General features: G+C 43.2%; 1 protein-coding gene across 1 annotated transcript; it reads right to left on the bottom strand.

Moving 5' to 3' along the window:
- Positions 1–3,193: 3,193 nt before the first annotated feature.
- Positions 3,194–23,443, bottom strand: rnf11a (ring finger protein 11a). The gene is made up of 3 exons (XM_072564258.1): positions 23,111–23,443; positions 13,060–13,229; positions 3,194–8,184 (listed from the first exon to the last, which is right to left on the bottom strand). The coding sequence occupies exons 1-3, from the start codon at positions 23,363–23,365 to the stop codon at positions 8,013–8,015; spliced, it is 597 nt and encodes a 198-aa protein (XP_072420359.1). The 5' UTR covers positions 23,366–23,443; the 3' UTR covers positions 3,194–8,012.
- Positions 23,444–24,496: the final 1,053 nt, after the last annotated feature.

Raw genomic sequence — 24,496 nt, 5'->3', positions numbered from 1 at the left:
TTAGAATGTGGCGATGGAGGTGGCCCAGGACCTGCATGTCCTTGGCGCAGTTGGGGGGAGGGGGTAGAGTTGAAGTTGAAGTGTTTGACCACAGGTGGTGGGGTTGGTTGGTGCAGGTGTCCTGGAGATGTTCTCTGAAGTGCTCTGCAAATAGGCATACTACCTCCCCAATGTATACAGATGGCCTCCTTCTTCAAAGACCGCAATTGCCCTCAACGTGGTCAATGATGCCCTCCAGTGCATCTCAAACACTTCCTGCACCTCCACCCTTGAACCCCACCCCTCCAACCACAACAAGGACAGAACCCCACTCCCCTGGTCTTCACCTTCCACCGCATACACATACACAACCTCCATACACATGCACCATTTCTGCCACCTACAAACAGTCCCGACCACGAAATATATTTCCCTCCACACCCCTATTCGCTTTCTGCAAAGACCTCTTGTCAGGTTCACGCCCCCTACCAACACACCTTCTCCTGCCACTGCAGGAATTGCAAAACCCGTGCCCACGCTTATTCCCTCACCTCCATCCAAGGCCCCAAAAGGAGCCTTCCACATCCATCAAAGTTTTACCTGCACTTCCATACATATCATCTACTGTATCCAGTTTCCTCATTCCCCCTCCCCCAACCTTACAACTCACCACCACCCTCCTGACCTGTCCATCTTCCTTCCCACCTATTCACTCCACCTTATCACCATTACCCCCACCTCTATCTACCTATTGCACTCTCAGCTAACTTCCCTCCAGCCCCATCCCCTCCCATTTATGACTCCACCCCCTCAGCTCACAAGCATCATCCTTGATGAAGAGGTCTTGCCCAAAACATCGATTCTCCTGCTCCTCGGATGCTGCCTGACCTGCTGTGCTTTTCCAGCACCACTCTCAACTCTGATCTCCAGCATCTGCAATCCTCACTTTCTCCTTTCACCCCAGAGATAGACACACTATGCTTGAATTATAAATATAAAATCAATATTATTCATATTAGAACTTCCTAACTTGGGTCTCATTTCAGCATCGATTTCATCACTTCATTCCGAGGAGTTTGTATGCAAAGATACAAAGAAAAAGCTAGGGGTTTAAATGAAAAGGTCCTGGGACAACGGTGTTGCTCATGAGGCCAGCGCATGTCGTTCATTTCAAATGCCCTTGAAAAAGTTATGGTAGGCTGCCTTCTTGAATCATGTCAACCCAAACAATCTAAATACTTCTTTGGTGCTTATAAGGTTTTAAGATTTTGACCCACCAATACTAAAGCAATAACTATGCATATCTGAGTCAGGATAATGTACGACGTAAGAGGGGAAGTTGTAGGCAATGTTTTGAAATCCACAGTTCTAGGTGGTAGAAATTTCTGTTTGGAACATGCTATTGAAGGAGCAACAGTGAGCTACTGCAGGGCATCTTGTAGATGGTACACACCTCAATCATGCAGTCAACCATAAGATACATGGGCAGAAATAGACGACTCAGTCCACTGGGTCGCTCCACCATTCAATTATGGCTAACATGCTTCTCAACCTCCTTCTCCTAAAATTCTTGATCCTCTTACTTATCAATTCCATTTTGATTTAGTCTCTTCCGGCTTTCTCCACCACAACCACCTTCCCTGCCTTTTATGGTTTGCATTGTCCATATGGCTTTTGCTACTCCTTGGATGCTGCCTGAACTGCTGTGCTTTTCCAGCACCACTCTAATCTAGACTTTGCTTGTAAATATTCAATTGGCTACTAGTTGGAAAAAGTCAGAGTTTGGTGGTGGGAAAGTCACTCAGTTGTGCACAATAACACTCCATCGCCTTCTGCGGCAGAGACTCCATCGCCTTCTGCGGCAGAGTTCCACAGATTCATCCTCTCCAGCTGAAGGAATTCCTAAATCCATTCAAAAAGGTCGATCCTTCACTCTGAAGTAGATAAACAGGAGGCTGGAAGAACACAACAAGGCAGGCAGCATCAGGAGGTGCAGAAGTCAACATTTCAGATATAACCCTTCTTCGGGACGACATCTCCTCCAATCCTGAAGGGTTATACCTGAAATGTTGACTTCTCTACCTCCTGATGCTGCCTGCCTTACTGTGTTCTTCCAGCCCTCCTGTTTGTCTACTTTGGATTCCAGCATCTGCAGTTTTTTTTGGTCTGTGACCCATCACTCTGAGGCTGTGTCTTTGGTTCCTATTAGTGGCAACATCTTCTCCACATCCACACTCACTATTCAATTAAGTTACAACAAAATCCTTCTAAATTCATTCAAGTACAGTCTGTTCTGATATATGCAGAAGTTCCAATCTCATGCAAACTCACGTTATATGAAAATCTTGCGATAACCACACCATTTACACTAATGGGGCTAGAATTGCATTATAGCCAATATGGGTAATGGAAGTTCACATTTTACAAATAAAGGTCTAAATTCTTCAATCATGTTAAAGCCAATTTGCACCGAAGAAACGTGCATAATAGCAGAACTGTACAGGTCCAGAGCCCTCAACCACTCTTCATGACAACCCCTTCCTCCCCTGAAAACATTCTAGTAAACCTCCTCTAGACCCCCTCCAAGGCCAGCATATCCTTAGATACAGCCTAAAAGTGCTCTCAATATTCCACATCATCTGACTAGAGCCTTATACAGCCTCAGCAGTACATCCCTGCTCTTACATTTTGTCACTCCATAAATGAACGCTAACCTTGCATTTGCCTATCAATGGAACCTGCACATTAACCCTAGGAGTCCTAGTTTTCACTTAAGTCCTTTATGTTTTAGATTTCCGAAGCCTTTCCCCATTTATAAAATAAAATATGCCTCTCTTCATCCTACCAAGGTACATAACCTCACTTTCCCACATTGTATTCTACCTATCACTTCTTTGCCCAGTCTCCCAACTTGTCCAAGTCCTTCTGCAGCCTCCCAGCTTGCTCAACAACACCTGTCCCTCCATGTTTGCGTCATCTGCAAACTTAACAATGCTCTCAGTTCCTTTGGAGGATGGGGAATGAACATTAAAGGCGGTGAATGGAGTAACAATTAAGTGAGCTGCTTTGTCCTGGAAGGTGACGAGCTACTTTGGTTTTGTCTGAGCCGAACTTATCGAGATACGTACTGATCCAGAAGGCAGGGGAAGGAATTTGCTTATTTTTGGGCACACATCATATCCAATAATATCACTGATGCCATAGAAAACAAATCTGTGGAGTTGATAGTTTATTTTTTCAAAAAATATACATACTTTTACATAATTTGTTATCAGCAGCTAGTATAAACCAACAAAAGATATCATTTGTACTCAAAATCACTGGAGTATTGGGCAGATCTGGTTTCCAACATTTTGACTGACGTGTTCAGGTAGATCTGGGTTACAAAAATGAATTAACAATAATATCTATTATTATGGTCTGAGCTGAAAGTCTCTGAAAGTGGCAGTCAGTGGGATTGCCTCTCAGTATTGAGAGATTGTGTGTCCATACTTCTCTGCAGTCACTGGCAAAAAAAACAGACACCTTTACACTCAAATACAGATCCAGGATATCACTGCCCAAGCTGAAGCAGATGATGCTTGTGCAAGATTGAATAGAAGAAAACTTGGAGATTTTAAGGCATCGTTAACATAGAAAGTTCTGTGTGTAAACTAAACTGCCATTGTAATACTAGGAAATACACAGTGACTGCAACTGAAAGAATAACCTCTTATAAAGGAAGAGTGATTCTGAGAAAGTGCATCCAACCACAAATGGAAGCTGTGTTTATACACTGACCCATTTTTATCAATATTGCCACTTTATATTTTTTTTCTGTCATCTCTGTGGCCAGTTACTTGTGAAAACTGCAATTCTTGGGCTAACACTGAAACAATCTCGAACCTCTGACACTCAGGATTAATTCTGTGACCCATATGAGAATATCAGCAAAATGTTGCTAATTACAATGCCAAAAAGTGCAGCTAACATGTATATGCTCAAACAAGTTAGTTTTCTGTTGGTCTGATACTTCCTCCCTCTAACTCGGGTACAGCAACATTTGTAAACTATGATAACCTTTTCCTCAATGGTCAATTCTGTAAAAACAAAAACGTGCTCTATTAGTAGAAACAAAGGGTGTACTGGCTGCTTCAACATACTTCTCTTAACCTAACAGCACAATCAACAACCCACTCACCCAGAGTGAGATCACAGTCCCCAAAGGTTTCTGAAATATGTTATTTTTCAGTGGGCACAATATATTATAGAAATATCTTAAAATGTTTGCATCTTATTACTGCCAGTTCCCAGGAAAATGTGCTAAATGGCTTCCATGACTGGAGGCTCTTTGCCTATGATTTGTACAACAAAGCAAACTCCTGTGACATTACACAATACAGGTAAAGGGACATTACTAGAGAGAGTCACTGGACTGCAGGACAGAACCATCATTCCTTTCCCATTTCAAAATTATATTTCGCATTCATATTTTTAAGATTTCTCTGATAAATTTTACATCTACATTTGTGAGGGTTTAACACATTTCCACATGAAAACATAATTCCTAACACTATTATAGTTCTCAAGTATCGCACCTGACCCACATAGATTTCAGTCACAGTCTGAAAGGGTAATTCCATGCCATTCTGCCCCTCTCCAAACAGCATGCTAGGCATCATTCTCCCTGACCAACAGACATGTCAACCCAGCATTCCTTCCTCCCAAAATTAAGAGGACTAAAATTAGTAAACACTAAAAGCAAAAATGATGCTTAAAAACCAATAAACTGCCAACACTCCACAAGTATATCTAAACCCCAAAATCAAACAGCCACAAACCTCTAAAGTTAGTGCAATTTGGGCGATGAGTTAGTCTGCAACAAGACTTGTGGCAGCATATGGATTGAAGAACACTTCTGAGACTCCCCTCAGGTAAAGGTGTAATACGTATCATCCAGAACTCAGAACATCACAGGTTTCATTACTGGTTGGTATTGAATCAGTTCAGATACGTGCTAGGGTGAAATGATTAACCAAAGGGCGACAAGTTCCTGAGACTGCACTTACTGGTCCTTAGATACTTTACATTTACACCCCTGTATTTACTTGGGAGGTGCCCTGAGATCACTGACATATCTCAGCAGCTAGTACTTTTCCAAATGTCTTCACAGCTACTGGCTCTCTTGGGCTCCAAAAGCAGCCAATTTTAGGAACTGGCCCCACTGCTGGTACATGATGGCTTCAAGCCTATCTTTCAATCCCATTTGTTGGGTCCTAAAGCCTGCAGTAAAGCTCAGATCGTCTATTTCTCTATCCCACACAATGGAGACGCCCAGTGAAACTGAACACGGCTGTGAGGATTTATCTTGGAGCTTATGCAACACTTCAAAAGTTGCAGTATCAGCACATATCTCTATGAGAAGAGTGTGCAGCCAACATCAGTGCAATTGCGACCCAGTCTGAGTCAGCTTCAGGAGCGATGAGACGACTGCCGGTCTTCCAAACTGAAATCAACTCCAACCAACGTTGATGTGTGACTTCTGAATGCTAACCAATAGCTCTGAGAATTTACAACTTTCAACATTTGAGCTTTTTGGAAGTAAATGGTACCATGTGATAACAGTCTGCAGTTTTAAGTTTTAACTCAACACTTGCCTTAAAAACAAAAAAATTAAATAAACATCTTGTATAGTACAATTTGAATCCAGACAGTTTTGCTCAGTCCCACTCTTATCCAGGTAACGCAGGAACAGGAAGTGACCGTCCAGCCTTATGAGTATGTTCCAACAACCTACAGGATTCAGAGGTGAACGATGAGCAAACTCCACGTACCTGTGTGAGGCTCATACTGCTCAATACCTCTGGCAAATAAACATCCATCAATCTCAGATTTAAAACTAACAAACTGAGTTTGCATCAATCATCATTCATGGGAGAGAGTTCCAAACTCTCACCACCCTGTGTGTGAAGGAGTGTTGCCCAATTTCACTCCTGAATGGTCTGACAACCATGTTCATAAAAGACCCCCAAATTGCCGGGCAACTTGGAGGCATTACCTGAGCTACTGACTCAGGCCAAAGTTTTGTAAACAAATAAGGCTGCTCCAGAGTATGGAGCCAGGTAGACCAAGATGATTTTGGTTTTAATCCCTAGTTTATACAGGGTCAATGATAATAAAAGGGTAGAGCAGAAGCAGCAATGGGGAAGCATACTCACAGGTGGCACCAAGTTCAATGGAGTTGCCAGAGGATTGTCTTTAAACTGTTCAAAAGGTGTGTCCTCCTAATACCTGTATGGGATATAAAAGGAAGTCCTTGCTCTTTTCCCAAGCTAACTGAAGTGTACAAAGCCAGCACAAACAAGGGACTGAATGGCCTCCATCAGTGCTCTATCATTTGATTATTCTACTCTTTTGCTACTTCTCAGTTTTTTTGGGTCATTAGATTGCACTAAATCTCCTAAATTGATACTTGAGCAAGCTCTCTACATTAAATATTAAAGTGCTGACAGATTGCTACAAAAATAAAAATCTTGCGGGCTAGTCGCTCTCAAATCACACTCCCCATTTCACACATCACTGTTGTTGGCAAAAGGACTTAACCAGATCTCTGGCATTCAGAAGTCTGCCACCTGGAAATGACATGGTTCTTCTCAAAGGACAGCCTCTCCCCTATATCCCCTGTCCCTCTCACACGGACTCCACATAGTACTTCCAGCTGGCCGGTATCAGGATTCCAATGTCGCGGAAGATGGGAGCAACCTTGGATACGGACACTCAATCTCACTGATTCCACACTGAACCCAGTGGATTCTGAACATTCCAAACTGTTTAAGAAAAATATCAAATCAGGGACATTGCCACGCTGCTGTCCTGCTTATGCAATATAGTAAGTTACGATATCAGACTAAGTTGTGTCAAAACCTCAGTTGTCCTTGTTCAGCGCTGAGCTAGCTGACCTCAGAAAGGGACTTCAATCATAGTGGGCTGCTTCAAACTCCCTTTCAAGTACCACAGGAGGTTTAGTCAGGATTCCCGTTAGCCCAGCAACTGCCGAACAGGGGGGCACTCAGCGGAAGGACAAAGCAAGCAGGTGCACAGAAACAATCACCAGTTTGAAGCTTTTTCTCTAAGTGACACACCATCCCAAACTGGAAATCTATTGGCATTTTCTTCAATGGGTCCAATCCTGCAACCCCTTCTTAAATGGTGCTGTGGGTACATCTATAACACAGAAAAGCAGCGGCTTAAATCACAACTCACCACAACCTTCTCAAGGGCAATTAGGGATTGGCTATAAATGCTGGCCTTACTAGTGATGCCGCACAGGCCATGAATGAATTTAATTAAATAAGCTGCAGCTTCATCTCCCCCATGGGTAAATAACTTTCCAGTTTCGGGGTACTGCAGAGTTTCAGGAGAAAGGCGGACATTCCATTCCAGCTCCTTGTCTCCATAGGCAAATCATTCCACTGTCTTCTGTTCCAAGCCTCTTCCAAGCACTGCTCTGACCCACTCTGTCTCCAGCTCCAAAGCCGTACTCTGTTACATTAGCACAGGAGGCGAGTAAAAAGCATAACCACTGTGGTGAGGTGTAAGTGAGCTATGATCATCTAGAACTCAGCACGAAGGAGTGTCCTCATGCAGTGAGCAATGCAAAAGTAAAATCCAAAGCTTTTGCTCTGGTCTTCTAGTAAAGAGCACATTGCATATGTGACTATTTGGAAGAAGACTAAGACTGCGCAGGTACAGAAAGGCAAACCAAAACGGCTTTCTTGCTGTTAGAGTGGGACTACTGCCCCCCACTTTGGTTTTAATCGCTTCCCTTTTAGCCAGTTAGTGTTAAGTAGAAGATTTGGCCAATCAATTGTTTTCCCAGCTGAAAACAAAAATGCACTGTCTGGTACCCACCTAAAAGCTATGGTGAGACAATAGGATACTTCTTTGGTCTGCGTGAGTGCATGATTCTTTTCCCCGCCCCTCCCCACCTTACTTTTCCCTCCCTTTGGCAGCAAAACAGTCGAAAGTGCAACTGGACTTGAAGCCCAGTTAAGTCAGTTGGTCTCGTAGGATGAAAGCAGAGCCGCGTCTACAGGTTCCATACATGAAGGGCACGTGAAGGACCTCATAAGCCACTCGTCAATACAATCCACGTGGTATATGTGCATGCATGGCAGAAACCGAATTGGGTCACCATATACAAAGTCCATCATACAGATCACACACCTAGGAGTGGAGACAAAACAAAAGAAATTAATTAAAAAGCATAATTTTACAAAGGGTGGGAGAGGCAAGAACAGGTGTTTCACGTACGATTTCTGAAGATGGTAAAAATGGTAAGGATGCCATTTTAAAATTTAAAAGCACAGGGGATACAGAAGCTGAGCTTTATAAATAAAGTCACAGTGGCAAGATATGCTAAAACTTTATAAATCACTGATTAGGCCTCAGCTGGAGTATAGCATTTTAGGAAGGATGTCCAACCCTTGCAGAAGTTGCAAAGGAGACTTGCTAAAATGGGACCAGTTATGATTGACTTAGGTTGTGCAGAAGACTAGAGATGCTACAGTTGTTCACCTTGGAGCACTTAAGATTGAGATACTTAATAGAGATTTTCAAAATCATGAAGTGTTTTGAGAGGGCACTTAGGGACAAATTGTTTCTAGTGATAGACAGTAGATAGCCAATGGAGACAAATTCAAGATAACAGAGGAAAAACTGGGAGGGAGGGGATCCATGTAGGTATCAATGTCATGGGCGGGACCAGGCAAGAGATTGTGTAGAGTCAGTATGAGGAGCTAAGCACCAAATTAAGCAGAACTACTGAGTCTTATTCAAATTGGGTCAGGGTAAATAAGACTAGAGAAATAAGCATAAAGCTCAAAGATCCTGAGGGGTCTTGATGGGATAGATGTGGAGAGAATGTTTCCTATTGTGGAAAAAATCTAGAACTAGGGAGTCAATTTTTCAAAGCAACAATTAGCCTCATGTAAAACACATTAATTTTGTTTTCTTACAGAGGTTTGAGAATCTTCGTAATTGTCTTCTGCAGAAGCAATAGGAGGAGAGTTTTTAAATAGTTTTAAGGCAGAGGTGGAGACGTTAGTCATAACAAGGGGGTGAAAGTTTATCAGAGTAGTCGGGAACAAGGCATAATCAGATCAGCCATGATCTCAATGAATGCTGGAGGAGGCTTGAATGGTCCACTACTAAGTCACACAGTCAGATTCAATTGTAACTTCCAAAAGAGAAGTAGATAAATACTTAAAGGAAAAAGGGATAATTCAGGAAACTATAGAGCAGTGAGTCTGACATCAGTGGTTGGGAAGCTATTGGAGAGAATTCTTAGGGATAGGATTTATGCGCATTCGGAAAAGCATGGCCTAATTAGAACAGCCAGCATGGCTTTATGCAGGGCAGGATGTGTCTTAACTTGACTGCATCTTTTGAGAAGATGACAAAGGTGAGAGTACAGCAATGGATGGTGCCTACATGGATCTCAGTAAGGCTTTCGACAAGGTCTCTCATGGGAGAAGATTAAAATGCATGGAATTCAGGGTGGCTTCGCTGCGTGGATTCAGAATTGGGTTGCCCATAAAAGGCAGAGGGTAGCGATGGAAGGAACATGCTGCCAGGGAACACAGATACGATATGGGCGTTTAAGAGAATGTTAGATAAGCTCATGAATATGCAAGGATGGAGGGATACGGACCAAGGGCAGGCAGAAGGATTTAAGTTTAATTTGGACAATATCGTGGGCTGAAGGGCCTGTTCCTGTGCTTTATAGTACTATGTTCTTATAAAAAAGTGCAGTGTTTCAGGGAAAATTTGAGAGAGCATGGTTAATTGTATAACCATCTGATAGGAATGATAAGCTGCATAGTCTCCTTCTGTACTAGATGACTGTGTTGAATTTATTTTGGAAAGGAGTTTCTTGTAATGACTGCCCACCAGACCAAAGATTTAGCAGCCAAAGGAAATATCTGTGCTGTCTTGTGAAAAGTTAGAGTTAGATAGCATTACGGAAAGCAGCTACTCAGAATGGAGACCAAAACAACACTGCTAGGCTCGAGCAAACCTCCTCTGTTTTCATGCAATGCTAATTACAGTATAGGGCAGAAATGTAGTAAACCTCACTCAGTGGACAGCGAGCCTGTTAACATGCACGTGAAAAGTTATCAGTGGGGCATAGTACCAAGGAACGGAGCATCCATGGAAAAATCCACCCTCCTCAACAGTCAACAGTGAAAAAAGGGGAGTGGAGAGTATCAGTAAGTAAATAAAATCTTTACTTAATGCACCAAGCATCCTGACAGGCTTTTGATTTTATCCATTCTGCACACTTCAGAATATTACTGATGCTACACAGCTGCAGTAAGCCTGCCATAAACAGCAGTAACAACTACACAGAACATAGACTTACGTAACTGATTGTTTCCTATTCTTGACAATAAGCAGAGACCTCACCCAAGTCAATGCTCAATATAAACCATGCCCAGACTTTGTGGCCATGAAGGATATTGCATTTAAGATCTGTTCCTTTCCTCACTCAACACTGTGGATTACCTTGGTAGAATGTTCTCTTCCTGTCATGGGGTCAGACTGAAGAACCTCTCCCCGCTCCAGAAAGCTAGCCCTCTTCAGATCAGATACAAAGAGAACATCGAATCTGGGATCTACCGAATCTATGTTGGTTACTGTCACACTGGGAAGAGACCCTCCCACATCCCAAAGAAGCTATTAATACCAGCTGAAGAAGATCCTAACTTGGACCATGGAATGGGGTAGCACAGAAGGCCATTCTGTCTACTGTGCTCCTGCTAGCTCTCTGAAAGAGCTTACTGGTTAATCCCACTCTCCTTCTCCAGCCTTACAAATTTCTCCTTTTTGAATATAAATGTGTGGAGCCAGACACACGATGGTAAGGTTAGGGTTGGATATGCTGATATTCTCGGGCATGTTGATATTATGGAGTCGTAAGTGTTGGGTGTCTTGAAAAAAATGATGGCAGATAAGTCCCTTAGGATTGATGGGATTTCTCCCCGGATACTCAGAGGCATGGAGGAAATTAGTAGGATCTTAACAGAGATCTTTGTACCCTCTTTAGCCTCAGGTGAGCTCTCAGAAAACTGGAGAATAGCCAATGTTTAAGGGCAACATGGATAATGCAGGAAATTACCTCAGTGGTAGGGAAACTATTGGAGAAGATTCTTAGGGACAGGATTTACTTACGACTGGGATAGATTGGACTTCTAGGGTTAATCAAGCATGGCTTTGGGCAGGGAAAGTCTTGTCTCACAAATCTGATGAGGTTTTTGAGGAAGTGAATTGGTGAGGGCAGGGCAGTGGACATAGTCTACATCGGCTTTACTAAAGCACTTGACAAGGCCCCTCTCATAGGCTGGTCCAGAAGATTAAATCACATGGGACCTATGGTGAGTCGAATATAAAATTGGCTTCAGCACAGCTGACAGAGTAGTTGAGGAGGGAAATGTTTCTGACTGAAGTCCATGGCTAGTAGTGTTCTGCTAGGCTCAGTGTTGGGACCTTTGCTGTTCGTTATATATATATATATATATATATATATATATTATGATTTGGATGATAATGTGGGTGGTGATGACACAAAAATTGGAATTATGTATAATGAGGAAGGTTGTCAAAGGATACAGCAGGATATAGATCAGTTGGACAGAGAAATAGCAGATGGAGTTTAATCCGGGCAAGTGCGCGGTGATGTATTTTGGGAGGTCAAATGCAAGAGGAAAGTATACAGTAAATGGCAGGACCCAGAGTGAAATTGATAGAGAGGGATCTTGGCATGCAAGTCTTTATCTCCCTGAAAGGGGCTACACAAGTGGATAAGGTGGTAAAGGCAGCACACATCATGCTTGCCTTCATCGGTTAGGGCACTAAATACACAAGTTGGCAAGTCAATTTAAGGCTTTATAAAACTTCTGGTTAGGTCACATTTGGAATGTTGTATGCAGTTTTGGTTACCACACTATAGGAAGAATGTAGCAACTTTGGAGCCGGTGCAAACTTTTTATTTACAAACTTGCCAGAATGTTGCCTGGTTTGGAGAATATCAGCTATAAGCAGAGATTGAACAAATTTGATTGTTTTCACTAGAGTGTCAGTGACTGAGGGGAGACCTGACACAAGTACATAAAATGATGAGCGGTATGGATAGGGTAGATAGACAAGGGTCTTTTTCTCAGGCTGAAAATGTCAAATATTAGGGGGGCATAGGTGAGGTGAAGTGAAAGGAGGAAGTTTAAAGGAGATGAATAGGAAATGTTTGGGGGGTTATGGACCAGTTGCTGACAGGTGGGACTAGATTGGGTTGGGATATCTGGTCGGCATGGACAGGTTGGACCAAAGGGTCTGATTCCACGCTGTACATCTCTATGACTCTATGTAAAAGGCAGAGAGGGTGGTAGATACCTGGAACATGCTGCCAGCCAGGTGGTAGACCTGAAAATGTGTTGTTGGAAAAGTGCAGCAGGTCAGGCAGCATCCAAGGAGCAGGAGAATCGACGTTTCAGGCATGAGCCCTTCTTCAGGAGGGCTCATGCCCAAAACGCCGATTCTCCTGCTCCTTGGATGCTGCCTGACCTGCTGCGCTTTTCCAGCACACATTTTCAGCTCTGATCTCCAGCATCTGCAGTCCTCACTTTCTCCTAGCCAGGTGGTAGAGGCAATGATTAAAAGATATGATTCAGCAATGTCTAAGATGCATTTAGACAAACACATGAAATTGCAAGTAATAGAGGGATATGATCATGTACAGGCAGATGAGATTAGTTTAGAATGGCATCATAGTTGTTGCAGACATGGTGGGCCAAAGGGCCTGTTTCTGTGCTGGGCTGTTCTATGTTTTTTTTATATCCCTTTTGGGAGTTGAATCTGCTTCCACTGCCCTTACATGAAAACTCGCTGCATACAGAAAATTCCACAAACCTCTCTGCTGGAAATGTTGTCAATTATTTAAAACTGGCTTTCTCCCTATTCACTCAATAAGAAGCCTGGGGAGAGGATAACTAGAGTACATCAGCTTCCTGCTACCAACAGTCCAATTTCCAATGTACTCATACTCACTCCTTGATTTTCTTGTTGTGGGTTTCCTTGCCAAAGTCAAAGCTGCCTTTGGGAAGGTGTTGGATTAGGCCAAGCCTCTGTGCTATTCGAATCTGTTCTTCCTCTGTCAGCTGAGTTGCCAGGCGGGTCTGACTGGGTGTTGGGTGATAAACTGGAATTTGCACTTGTTCCTGAAATGCATGCAATTCATTTGTTAGGGAACAGTATGCAACAAGATTCCCAACATTTACTTCCTCCATCACTAATGCACAGTACCAGCGCAGTGGGTATCATTTACAAGATGGACTGCAGCAACGAACCAAGTTTCTTGACAGTACCTTCCAAACCCTTGACCTCCACCACTTAAAAGGACACGAGTAGGAGATACATAGGAACATCACCACTTGCGAGACCGTTCCAAGCCCCACACCAACCTACTATTCCTTCAATGTCACTAGGTCAAAGTCCCAGAACTTCGTTCCTAACAGAGGTGTAAATACCCCTCATTGACAGTGTCTGATCAGTAAAGATTAAATATTTTCCATTGGAAACAGGATATGGATGAGATTTACAGATTAGAAGTTGTCAGGAACAAGTGATTTGAGCTGTACAGAGAATTGGAATTAGGTGAACATATTAAAAGGGGCTTGGGCAGGTACTGGAAAATAAGGAATTTATAGGATTATGAAAATAAAAGCTTGAAAATAAGCTCCAAACGGTAATACCCTTCCAAAGGGTTAGTACAGGGACAATAGGCTGAATGGCCTCCTTCAGTAATGTGAGTATCATTCCATTGTTTAGGGCAGCAACCCACTGCCTCTTTCCCAAAGATAATTAGAGATAGATAATATATTATGGCCTTACTATCAGTACTCTCATCCCAAAACTACCTATAGAAAAATATGGGGGCGGAGAAAGAAACTAAGCCTCTCTTAGCTCACCCGTCCAGTTTCTGAGGTTTTTCACCTCTACTCCCCTCTTTCAGGTCAAGAAGGGTCAATACCCAGAGTACATGGATTTAGGGTACAAGAAAACTTATTTTACTTAAAAAAAAACAGCGAATGCACTACCCCAGAAGGTTATGCAAGCAGATTTATTATAACTTTTAATAGGGGAATGATTGCAGGCCTGTACAGCTGTGGGACTGATTTGACAGCCTGTGTCAAGGCACTGGTAGATTAGATTACTTACAGTGTGGAAACAGGCCCTTCGGTCCAACAAGTCCACACCGCCCCGCCGAAGCGTAACCCACCCATACCCCTACATCTACATTTACCCCTGACCTAACACTATGGGCAAATTCGCATGGCCAATTCACCTGACCTGCACATCTTTGGACTGTGGGAGGAAACCGGAGCACCCGGAGGAAACCCACGCAGACACGGGGAGAACGTGCAAACTCCACACAGTCAGTCGCCTGAGGCGGGAATTGAACCCGGGTCTCAGGCGCTGTGAGGCAGCAGTGCTAACCACTGTGCCACCGTGCCGCCCACCACGGTGGTACTGGCTCACTGGACTGAATAAACTCCCTTTGCGCTGAACTGTTTCATAATTCTACTGTAAAGTCTTCCAGAAAGCAGGTGTCAGACACAAAATACATCGCCTGCTAAGATACCAGTTACACGGACCAAGAAAATCGGGAGGTTCAATTCTTGGTCACATCCGAGAGCTCAAGGGTTAGGAACTGGAGAGAGAGATTGAACGGAGGGGAGGGAAGGGGATGAGAAAAGTGACGTCTAGACCTAACCCTCTTCACTGTCCAGTGCTTTTTTTTGTTAAGGACGGCCAATACACTCTTACAGAAGGGGCAATCTCCTGGTGTTCAATGTGCAGTGTATACAAATACTAGACATCTACCAGTGACAAAAAAAATTCTTAGACCATCCAAGAGAAAAAGGGTATGAAATATCACAGGAACACCAATCGAGTAAGCCCACCAATGCTTCCCCAGATTACTCAGAATTCTCAGGTCCAAATTAGGTTGTAAATGCAGCAATGTGACTGAAAGTAGTTTCAATAGATTATTGAGTTACTCAGGTGTTACCCAAGCCATTCCTTTAAATAAAGTGCTTGTCAGCAAAGAGGATAGGCATTTAATTAAATGAAAGGAACCTCAAGTAATTGCACAGAAATCATTGCTTTCCTTATACTGCTCCACCCTATATTGTGCGTGTCTCTCAGCTGTTTAATGTTCGGATTACAGCACTTGGAGTGTGTGTTATTAAGCAACTGGATTGTGACATCTTCATCCTGTGCAATGCTTTAGGCAAGCTGTGTTTTAATGAGCCTATCCTTGCATAACACTCTGCTTTCATCCATGCCCAGTTTCTGTACTCTCATGAACTGCTTGTTTTTTTTTTCAAGGCTTTAACATTGGTAGAGTGGAAGCTGTAGTACAGAGATAGCACTCTCACCTCTGAACCAAAGAGTTCATACAAACTCGAGTAGATGTAGGCAACTTGCCCCTCAAGCCTGCACCGCCGTTTGCCAGAATTGTGGCTAAACTGATTGCAGCCTTAACTCACTTTTCAATCTAATCTCAATGGCATCTGGATAGGTATATGAATAGGAAGGGTTTGGAGGGATATGGGCCGGGTGTTGGCAGGTGGAGCTAGATTGGGTTGAGATATCTGGTCAGCATGGACTAGTTGGACCGAAGAGTCTGTTTCCGTGCTGTACATCTCTATGAGTCTATGACTCTATAACCTTGTGTAAAAATAATCCAATGTTTTTGCCCTCACCACTCTAAGAAAAAAAATTCTCCAGACCTGCAATCAGACAGAAAAATATTTCAGAAAAATATGAGAACTCCTGAACTTCTTTTAAACTGTCACCTAGTCCTAGTCTCTTCCACAAGAGGGGACATTGTTTCAGCATTCACTCTTCCAAGTCCCCTCAAGATCTTACCTATTTCAATAAGATGATCTCTCATTCTTCTAAACTCTAATGGTTACAGGCCCATACTTTCCTCAACCTCTTCACAGCAGTTTACGTTAGGCTCAATACGTAATCCTGACTGACATACCCAGTCTTGAACTTAGTGTGTGCTGTCATGCCAGATAAGACATTAAACTGATACCTCTATTATTTTCTCCAATGATCGGAAACGATTCTGTAACCATTATTTGAAGAGAACATCTGAATTGGGAGGGAAAAGGAAAGGACTGGAGGATGCAAATGATTGAATCGCAAAAGCCTGCTCATCAGCTACAGCAATCAGCGCTTATTGTGTAATACACTTAGACCCAAGGTCTGCAATGAAACTATCAGAACGTTACAGCAGAATACGTACCCTAGTTTAATGTTCTTAAACTAAAAGATTGCACCACCTGATTCTGTCAAGCTCTTACCCAGTGTATGCCTGTAAAGCAGACTCAGAGTACAGACACTACCAACAAACCAAAAGCTTACTGAAGTCGCTTTCCAGTATTCAGCTAATATTCTGCCAACTTAACATACAAGCATTTGGCCTCTTGGGTTTGGTCTGTCATTCACCAGATTATGCTGACCTTCTATCTCAAAGCTGCCTGAGGTTAAATCAGTTCCCCGTGATCTTTCCCAGATATCTAGAAATCTACTGATCTCTGTGTGAATATACCCAATGACGGAGTCTCCATAGTCCACTGGTAAGAAAACTCCAAAGATTCACCAACCTCTGAGTGAAGAAATTCCTCCTCCTCTCAATCTTAAAGTGCCTGCTCTTTATTCAGAGAATTCTTTGCTTGTTTCAAGACCTACCTGCAACACCCTTGGAAAGTATCCTCCTGCATCTACCCAGTTGAGCCTCACGAGAATTTTGCATGATTCAAATGCATCACCTTTCATTCTTCTAAACTCAAGAGAATACAGCTCAGTCTCCTCAATGCTACCTTGTAGAGCCGTCCTGCCAAATCAGAAATCAATCTGCAACATCTCTGTTGCACTCCCTCAATGGCAAGCACATCCTTCCTTCAGCGCGGAGTCCAAAACTGTACAGAGTACTCGTAATAACAATTCCATCAAGCTATTTAATCTACCTAGAATACAAGCAACGTGAAATACTGCATGTGCAAAAACTAACTACAAAACTTCCAGAATAACTCAATCCCTGGCTGCATTGGAACAAACAGCATCAGCACTAGGCACATTTGGAGACAAGTCAGGAGCACTAGGCCTCCAGTTAAACTTAGGATTCTTGGGAAAGCCCACCGGTGGTGCACTATCCCACATGTACCTGCTCTTATTGCATCGGAATTACTGGAGAGCACAGAACAGCAGACCATTTGGCCCACTGAACAGCCATCCAGTTAGTCCTCCTCCATTCCTTATATCCTTGCAATCTTTCTTCCAATTTATCCAATTCCTTTTGAAGACAACTACTGAATGTGCACCTGCTTCTCTTTCAGGCAAGTATTCCAAATCCTGATCTCTTGTTGCATAAAATAAATTTTCCTTAAGTAACCTTTCATTTGTTTTATTTTCTTCCATGTGACACAGTCATCACTAACACATTGAGCATTTGCTACTCATCCTTAAACTGAGTAGTCCAGACCACAGGAAAGGACAACAGATTTCCTTCCCTAAAAGGACATTAGTGAATCAGAGTAGTCTTTACGATCATTCATGATATTTGGTATGGTCACCATCACTGAGGCTAGTTTCACGACCATGACTGGCTAACTAAATTTAAAACTTCGCCAGGATTTGGAAACACGTCCCGGGAACATTAGCCTGGCCCTCTGATTAGTCCATGATATGACCACTATGCCACCCCCTATTCAGGGCCTCAAACAAAATGCCAGGTAATAGTGCAACTCAGTACACAGCAAGCATTAACACAGTCCTTGGTGAACAACCTATCTTACCAAATTAATGACAAGGTAAAACTTTAGTGCAATGAGTAACAGTTGAGAGGATGAAACTTGTTTAGTCCTTAATAAAAAGCTAGCCTCCTGAACAAGTACTACAACTGTGAAAATGCCACTGTGAAAGCATCTTCAGTAATCTCACCAGCCTGTCAGTCAACCTGTCTGCTTCTCACTTACTGCGCTCTGTTCTCTGTGAGCTCTTTTCCCTTTGTGCTCCTCCCGAATTCTGATCCTCTCTTTTTTACTCTCAGCCATGTTGCACTGTTTCACTTTCTCACTATACCCGTGGCTGTCTCCCTCTCTCTTCTCTTTTGTGTGTTGCTCACTCTTTGGTCTCCTCTGGCTTTACTGCCTCGATTTTGTTCTTCTATAAGCCTGCTGTTATCTGTTATTGTAGCAATCCTGTCTGCAAAAGAAAAGCCATATGGTAATCAGTATTGTGAGCCCCTGTGTTTTGTTGTAAAGTGCAGAAACTACATCCTCTGCACAGTAAACTTGGCCTTAATTTTTTTTTAAACACTTTTTGGACAGTGTTACAGCAAGGGTACTTATAGCCACAAGCTACAGTGAATTGCTACATGTGAGATCCAAAGTCTATTCGTATCCATCATCACCCATTTTACAGATCTCATCTCCACATATGGCTCTTGAAAACACTGAACATTTCACAAGTACTTTTTCTTCAGCAACAGTCAGACCTCGCATGTCCATTAGGCCACACCATTAGAAAAAAAAACCACAATGCAAGGATGTAAAGGTCATCATTGCTATTAGCATTCAGTCCATATTCCATAGCAGTCATTGCTGCCCTGGTGTTTGCGACACAAAAATCTCACATGCCTCTGGAAGTTCAGGAATTCCTGTAAAATTACTTCCCAAAATATCAAAAACAGAACCAGAAACTCAGTAACACACTTTATATGAGAAAGGGTTTAGAATTACTTTGGCAAAAAGTGCTCACAGTGGTACCTTTGAAACCAGTGTTTGGTATGTGGTGAATCAGGTAGAACCCTTATCACGTTACTCAGATTCCTCAACCATGGTTGACCACTGCAAGTATGCCAGTTAACAGTGCCACTCAGTATTCAGTAAGTATTAATTCAGCATTGGTGAATATCCAACTTTTCCCAAATGAAAGAGTGATGCATTACTAGACAGTTGAAAGGATGTCGACAGTTTCAATGCCTGAGAAAAAGTTAACACAACCTTCTGAACAGTTGCACCTCAAAAGAATACTGAGTAAATGAAGCTGTTTTCATACAGGATCCTATCATTACTGGCAATTAGAGTTACAGAACCAAGGGAAGTGGATGCAGTTATAATTACTTGTGATCTACTCAAAATACAGAACAAGCACAAGTAGTTGAATGGCCTACTCCTGTTCTTACATTGTCCTCTTTCAAGTTTCTAATCTTTTTACATTGAGAATGTTTCAAACAGTACCAAAATAGCTCAATAAAAAGTTCCAAATATACTCAATTGTTGTTCACTGCTCAAGCGCCTTTCTGCAAAATCCAACATTTGGAAAAAGAATTTAAAATCTCATGTCTCACCTCTTCACAAATGCAGACTAAAGGACTCCCAGATACTGCAGTAGCTGGGTCAGATCCAGCATAATGTTCTTTTACTCAGACCCAACAACACTGCTTACCTCCACTCTCACAATTGCACCTTATAACAATGTCATTGCCTTTACACAAACACATGCAATGATGGCTGCATTTAAAGGCAAAACTGAGGAAGGAAAGAACAGAAGTTTGATAATGATGGAGTTAGAGGAAGTTGGGCAACAGCATGTTTTGGTGGAGATTAGGTGTTTTGATAATCACATGAATGGCCAGATGATCCAATGTACCACACCATCAGAAATAGCTTGTCTACAACTACTTCACTGACTCAGATAAACATGTTGATTATCATCACCTACAACCTTAGAAACATAGGCAAACGCCATTCAATCTCTCAAGCTAGCTCCAACATTCAAATAGATCATTGCTATCTTCGACCTCGATGCCATTCTTGTGCTATGAGCACATTCCTTGATGTCATAGGATCTCTAGAAACCTTTCAATTTCTACCTTGAACATATTCAATGATGGAGCTTTTAAAGCCCTCAGGGTTGGACAGAATTCCAAAGATTCAGTACCTTCTGTGTTAAGATATTCTATGGGCAGCATGGTGACTCAGTGGCTAGCACTGTTGCCTCACAGCAGCAAAATCCCAGGTTCGATTCCAGTCTTGAGCGACTGTCTGTGTGGAGTTTGCACATTCTCCCCATGTCTGCGTAGGTTTCCTCCCACAGTCTAAAGATGTGCAAGCCAGATGAATTGGCTATGCTAAATTGGCCATAGTGCTAGGTGCATTAGTCAGAGGGAAGTGGCTCTGGGTGGGTTACTCTTTGGAGGGTTGGTGTGGACTGGTTGGACCCAATGGCCTGTTCCCACACTATAGGGAATCTAATCAAACCCAAGATATTCCACTTTGTCCTAAAATGGCCTTATTCTAAAACCGCCTGCCCCCAGTGAGACTCATCCCCAGGGGTAACATTCCTTCTACATCTGCCCAGTTGAACACTGCAAGGATCTTGCATGCTTCAATGAAAACAATATTCTATTCTTGAGGGACAACATGAAGTGGAAGTGGGTAGGAAAAAGGAGGGATTATTTAAAACCTCCTTACAAACCACCCAAGGAATGCATAATTATTTTGTTAGCAAGGACATATCAAATTAATGTGGCTTGTATTGCTCTGAACGGAAAGTGGCAAAGTTGATGAAACAAAAACAGTAACTCATATGGAATGAACTCCTTTAGAGTGGAACAATTATTCACAAATATGGGCAGCACAACAGCTCAATGGTTAGCACTGCTGCCTCATAGCAGTGGGGCTGAAAGTTTGCAAGCTCTCAGTGTCTGTATAGATTTCCTCCAGGCGCTCCGGTTTCAACCCACAGTCCAAAGATGTGCAGGTTAGGTAGATAGGGTGGTTCTGCTTGAGATACTCTTCAGAGAGTCAGTGTGGACTCATGGGCTGAATGATCTACTTCCACAATATAGGGATTCTATGATACAAATGAACTGTTAAAATTATCAGACTTGGTAGCCTGCTTTCTGCTCGAATGGGCAGTACAGTGGCACAGTGATTAGCAATGCTGCCTCACAGCGCCAGAGATCCGAGTTCAATTCCCACCTCAGGCAACTCACTGTGTGGAGTTTGCACATTCTCCCCGTGTCTGCGTGGGTTTCCTCCCACAATCCAAAAATGTGCAGGTTAGGTGAATTGGCTATGCTAAATTGCCCTAGTGTTAGGTGAAGGGGTAAATGTAGGGGAATGGGTCTGGGTGGGTTGCTTTTCAGAGGGTCGGTGTGGACTTGTTGGGCCGAACGGCCTGTTTCCACATCGTAAATAATCTAATCTAATATGGTTTCATGCCTTTGATCACTTACTGGGAAAGTTCTGTTGAATCCACAGGCTCCCGTTGAGACACAGCTCCAAGAGAACTGATGACTCTTTCAAGTCTTGGCAAGCTAATGGACTGTGAAGTGCTTCACAGACAAACCCCATTCCATTCCTCTTTGAAACATGGGTCAGAAGTAATGAACAGAAGCAGGAATCCTGCCTGTTTTTGCACAACTTTCACCCAAGAGAACCACATCCAATACAAAAGCTGTACAAGCTAGCTAGGAATCAAACATGGATCACCTGTCCTCTTGGAATCACACCAACTGTCAAGTAAGCTTCAGGATGGAATGACCCTTGGAATTTATTGTGATAACGTGAGCATAAAACCCAATCTGATGCTCCAGTACAGTACTGAGTGTGCTGTACTGCCAGCATGCCATCTCAAGAAAAGCTGCCAGATTAAAGCCTTGTGTATCCCCTCTGCAGACTCTAAATATCCTCTGGCATGATTCAAAGAGTAGGAGTGTTTGACCAATGTTGAACCTTAGAAACAAAGATGATCTTATCAAGGTATTTATAGAAGCTTGCTGTGCTCAATCCTGTTCTCCTAAAATATAACAATCCCTACAAAAGCATGTAAACAGCTGTCTAGCACTTTGAAACCTGCATTACAGAAATGCAATCTTTTAATATACTTTATTATTATTAGTTTTAAACAAACTGTTTAGAAATACTTATACTAATCCTGTAATTTATTTTTGCATTCTAGCTCAGTGTTTCCAAACTTTGAACTTTTTCCCTACTCTGAACCCATTTTGAGGCTTTAAAATTGTAATGATGCCTCTGTGAGGACTATGACAATGAGGGCATGTTAGAAGCAGAAACTTTATAACTTGGGAAGAGCTCCATTGCTGGCTCAGAGCTTGCATCCCCAAACTGCAACCCATCTGGTACAGGCACTATATTTCAACTGCCACATTGGGAAGCCCAACTCCAGTCAGTGCTTCGGATGCTAACTATCAGAATCATTGCAACGAGAAATTTATAGCAACCCATTAACTCATGTTTTCAAATACTGGATTGAGGGGTTACCAGATAACGACGGCGTGCCTCCACAGTCAGTTGTGGTTCAGTGGAGTGTACTCTTACCGCTGAGTTAGAAAATTCGAGGTTCAAGTCTCACTGCAGTGAGATCAGCACAAAAATGAAGGATGACTCTGCTACCATAGAGACAATAAGACAATGAAGTATCTTGCAGCGTTCAAAGGAGGTCGTGAAAGGTGCTAAGCAAACGCAACAAAACAAGCTTCAATGAAATATTTTAGGGATGCAAGCAGATTGGAAACAAACTATATGAAGTTTTATTTAGTTACAAATCCGGTCGGTATGAACAAGTTGGACCGAAAGGTCTGTTTCCATGCTGTATATCTCTATGACTCCATAAATGTATTTATGAAGTATTCCACGGGGTACTAAAGAATGTTGTGAAAGGAGTTATATAAATGCAAACATTTAAGTATTTTAACATTTTGGGGTGCAAAGGTTTCTAATTTTAGTTAAAAATGCTTCCACTAAGTGTCATGAGGTGCAAAGGCGCTAACATAAATGCAAATACTCCTTGTTCACTTGGTAGCACAGAAGTTGAGTACATGAAAAGGAGGTTCTATATAAGGCAATCTAGGGGGGCAAAACAGGCGCTACACGAGTGCACAAAATTACTTTCACTGGGATGCGGTCCCCGATTGTATACGTGTATTTAATTGCTATTTTCCTTCTTCTCCTTCTTCTGGCGGCTGCTATTGCCCCTGTCCCTAGACACCGACCTGGTAAAGCGGTGAAGGCGGCAGTACGAGCAGCAAGCCCGGGGCCCGGGGCTCTACATCCTGCGCTCCCTCCGCCGAGGTTTCCCCGCCGGCGGCCGCTCCGGCGTAGCTCGCCGAGTCATTCAGCAGAGAAATGTCATCGCCCGACTGCGACTTGAAGCAATTGCCCATTTTTGTTTTTTGACCTTGAGAGCTCGACTCATTCGAAATACAAGACGTTTTAATTCCACCCCCCCGCCGCCAAAAAGAAAACATCAACACAGCGCCAATCTCGCGTCACCTTCCGCTACATCAGCCGCCATTTTACTTCCAAGCCTTCTCCTTCTCCCAACCACCTCCCCACCTTTCTCTCACACTAACCTGATAGATGCGGATTTGATTGACGTTCGTCTTCACCCAATCGCTGGCAAGGGTCGACGGGAGGGAACCAATCACAAGCAAGAATAGGGCGCTGTGCGTCGGCGGGAGGGCGGTCTCTGGTCGCTTCAGCCGAACTTGCTCGCTGGTTTGAATGGACGCCTGGGGCTTTGCAAATTGGGGACGGCTCCACCCCTCCGAGGACGGGAGGAGGCGGGGAGAGATGGGCGGGGCACACGTCAAATTGACAGCGACAACCGCCATTCACGGACCAGCCGCCGGACCAGCCAATCAGCACCAACAAAAGGCGGGACCTGTCACTGGGTTGGAGGAGGGGGGGTGGGGGGGAAATGATGCCTGGACATTGTCTTGAATGGGCAACGTCAGACGCAATGCTTGCCTGATTTTCACCATTACAGGTTCAACACTGTGCCACCTAGCAGTGTTCAGACTTCATTCGTACTTGCAATCTCTCATTCCCCCCACGCCTTTCTGAAACTAAATTTTAAACTGTCAACACTTAGATGTGAAATTACAGTACACACAACAAAATTCAATTCATCACCATACATTGCACTTTTGGGCACTTCAATACATTCTAAATATTTACAACATATTGTAAGGGGGTTGGTTAACTCAGTTGGCTGAACAGCTCATCTGCAATGCACAGAAAAGCCTGTTGGACATTAACCCGGTGTTGTGTGATTTTTAACTTTGTACACCCCAGTCCAACACCAGCATCTCCAAATCAGAAAAGCCAGCAGTGTTGATTCAATTCCTGCATGGCTGTGGTTACCAATACTGAACAACCCAGATGGCCTCCTTCTTCAAAGACCGCAATTTTCCCTCAGACGTGGTTGACAATGCTGTCTACCACATGTCCTCCACTTCCCGCTTCTCCGCCCTTGAACCCCGTCCCTCCAGTCGCCACCAGGACAGAACCCCACTGGTCCTCACCTACCACCCCACCAACCTCCAGCTACATCATATCACCCTTCATCATTTCCACCACCTCCAAACAGACCCCAC

The sequence above is a fragment of the Chiloscyllium punctatum genome, chromosome 46, assembly GCF_047496795.1.
Source record: "Chiloscyllium punctatum isolate Juve2018m chromosome 46, sChiPun1.3, whole genome shotgun sequence".
In the NCBI taxonomy this organism is placed as follows: Eukaryota; Metazoa; Chordata; class Chondrichthyes; order Orectolobiformes; family Hemiscylliidae; genus Chiloscyllium; species Chiloscyllium punctatum.
Note: the sequence above shows the minus strand (reverse complement) of the source record. Positions and strands in the feature narration are given on the sequence as shown.

Bases quoted from the DNA above. Each gene is read 5' to 3' on its own strand.
- rnf11a (XM_072564258.1), bottom strand. From the start codon at position 23,365: ATGTTTTCTTTTTGGCGGCGGGGGGGTGGAATTAAAACGTCTTGTATT. The intron at 13,230-23,110 runs GTCGGTGTCTAG...CATGCATTTCAG, and splicing joins CGCCTTCACCGCTTTACCAG to GAACAAGTGCAAATTCCAGT. The intron at 8,185-13,059 runs GTGAGTATGAGT...CTCCACTCCTAG, and splicing joins CACAACAAGAAAATCAAGGA to GTGTGTGATCTGTATGATGG.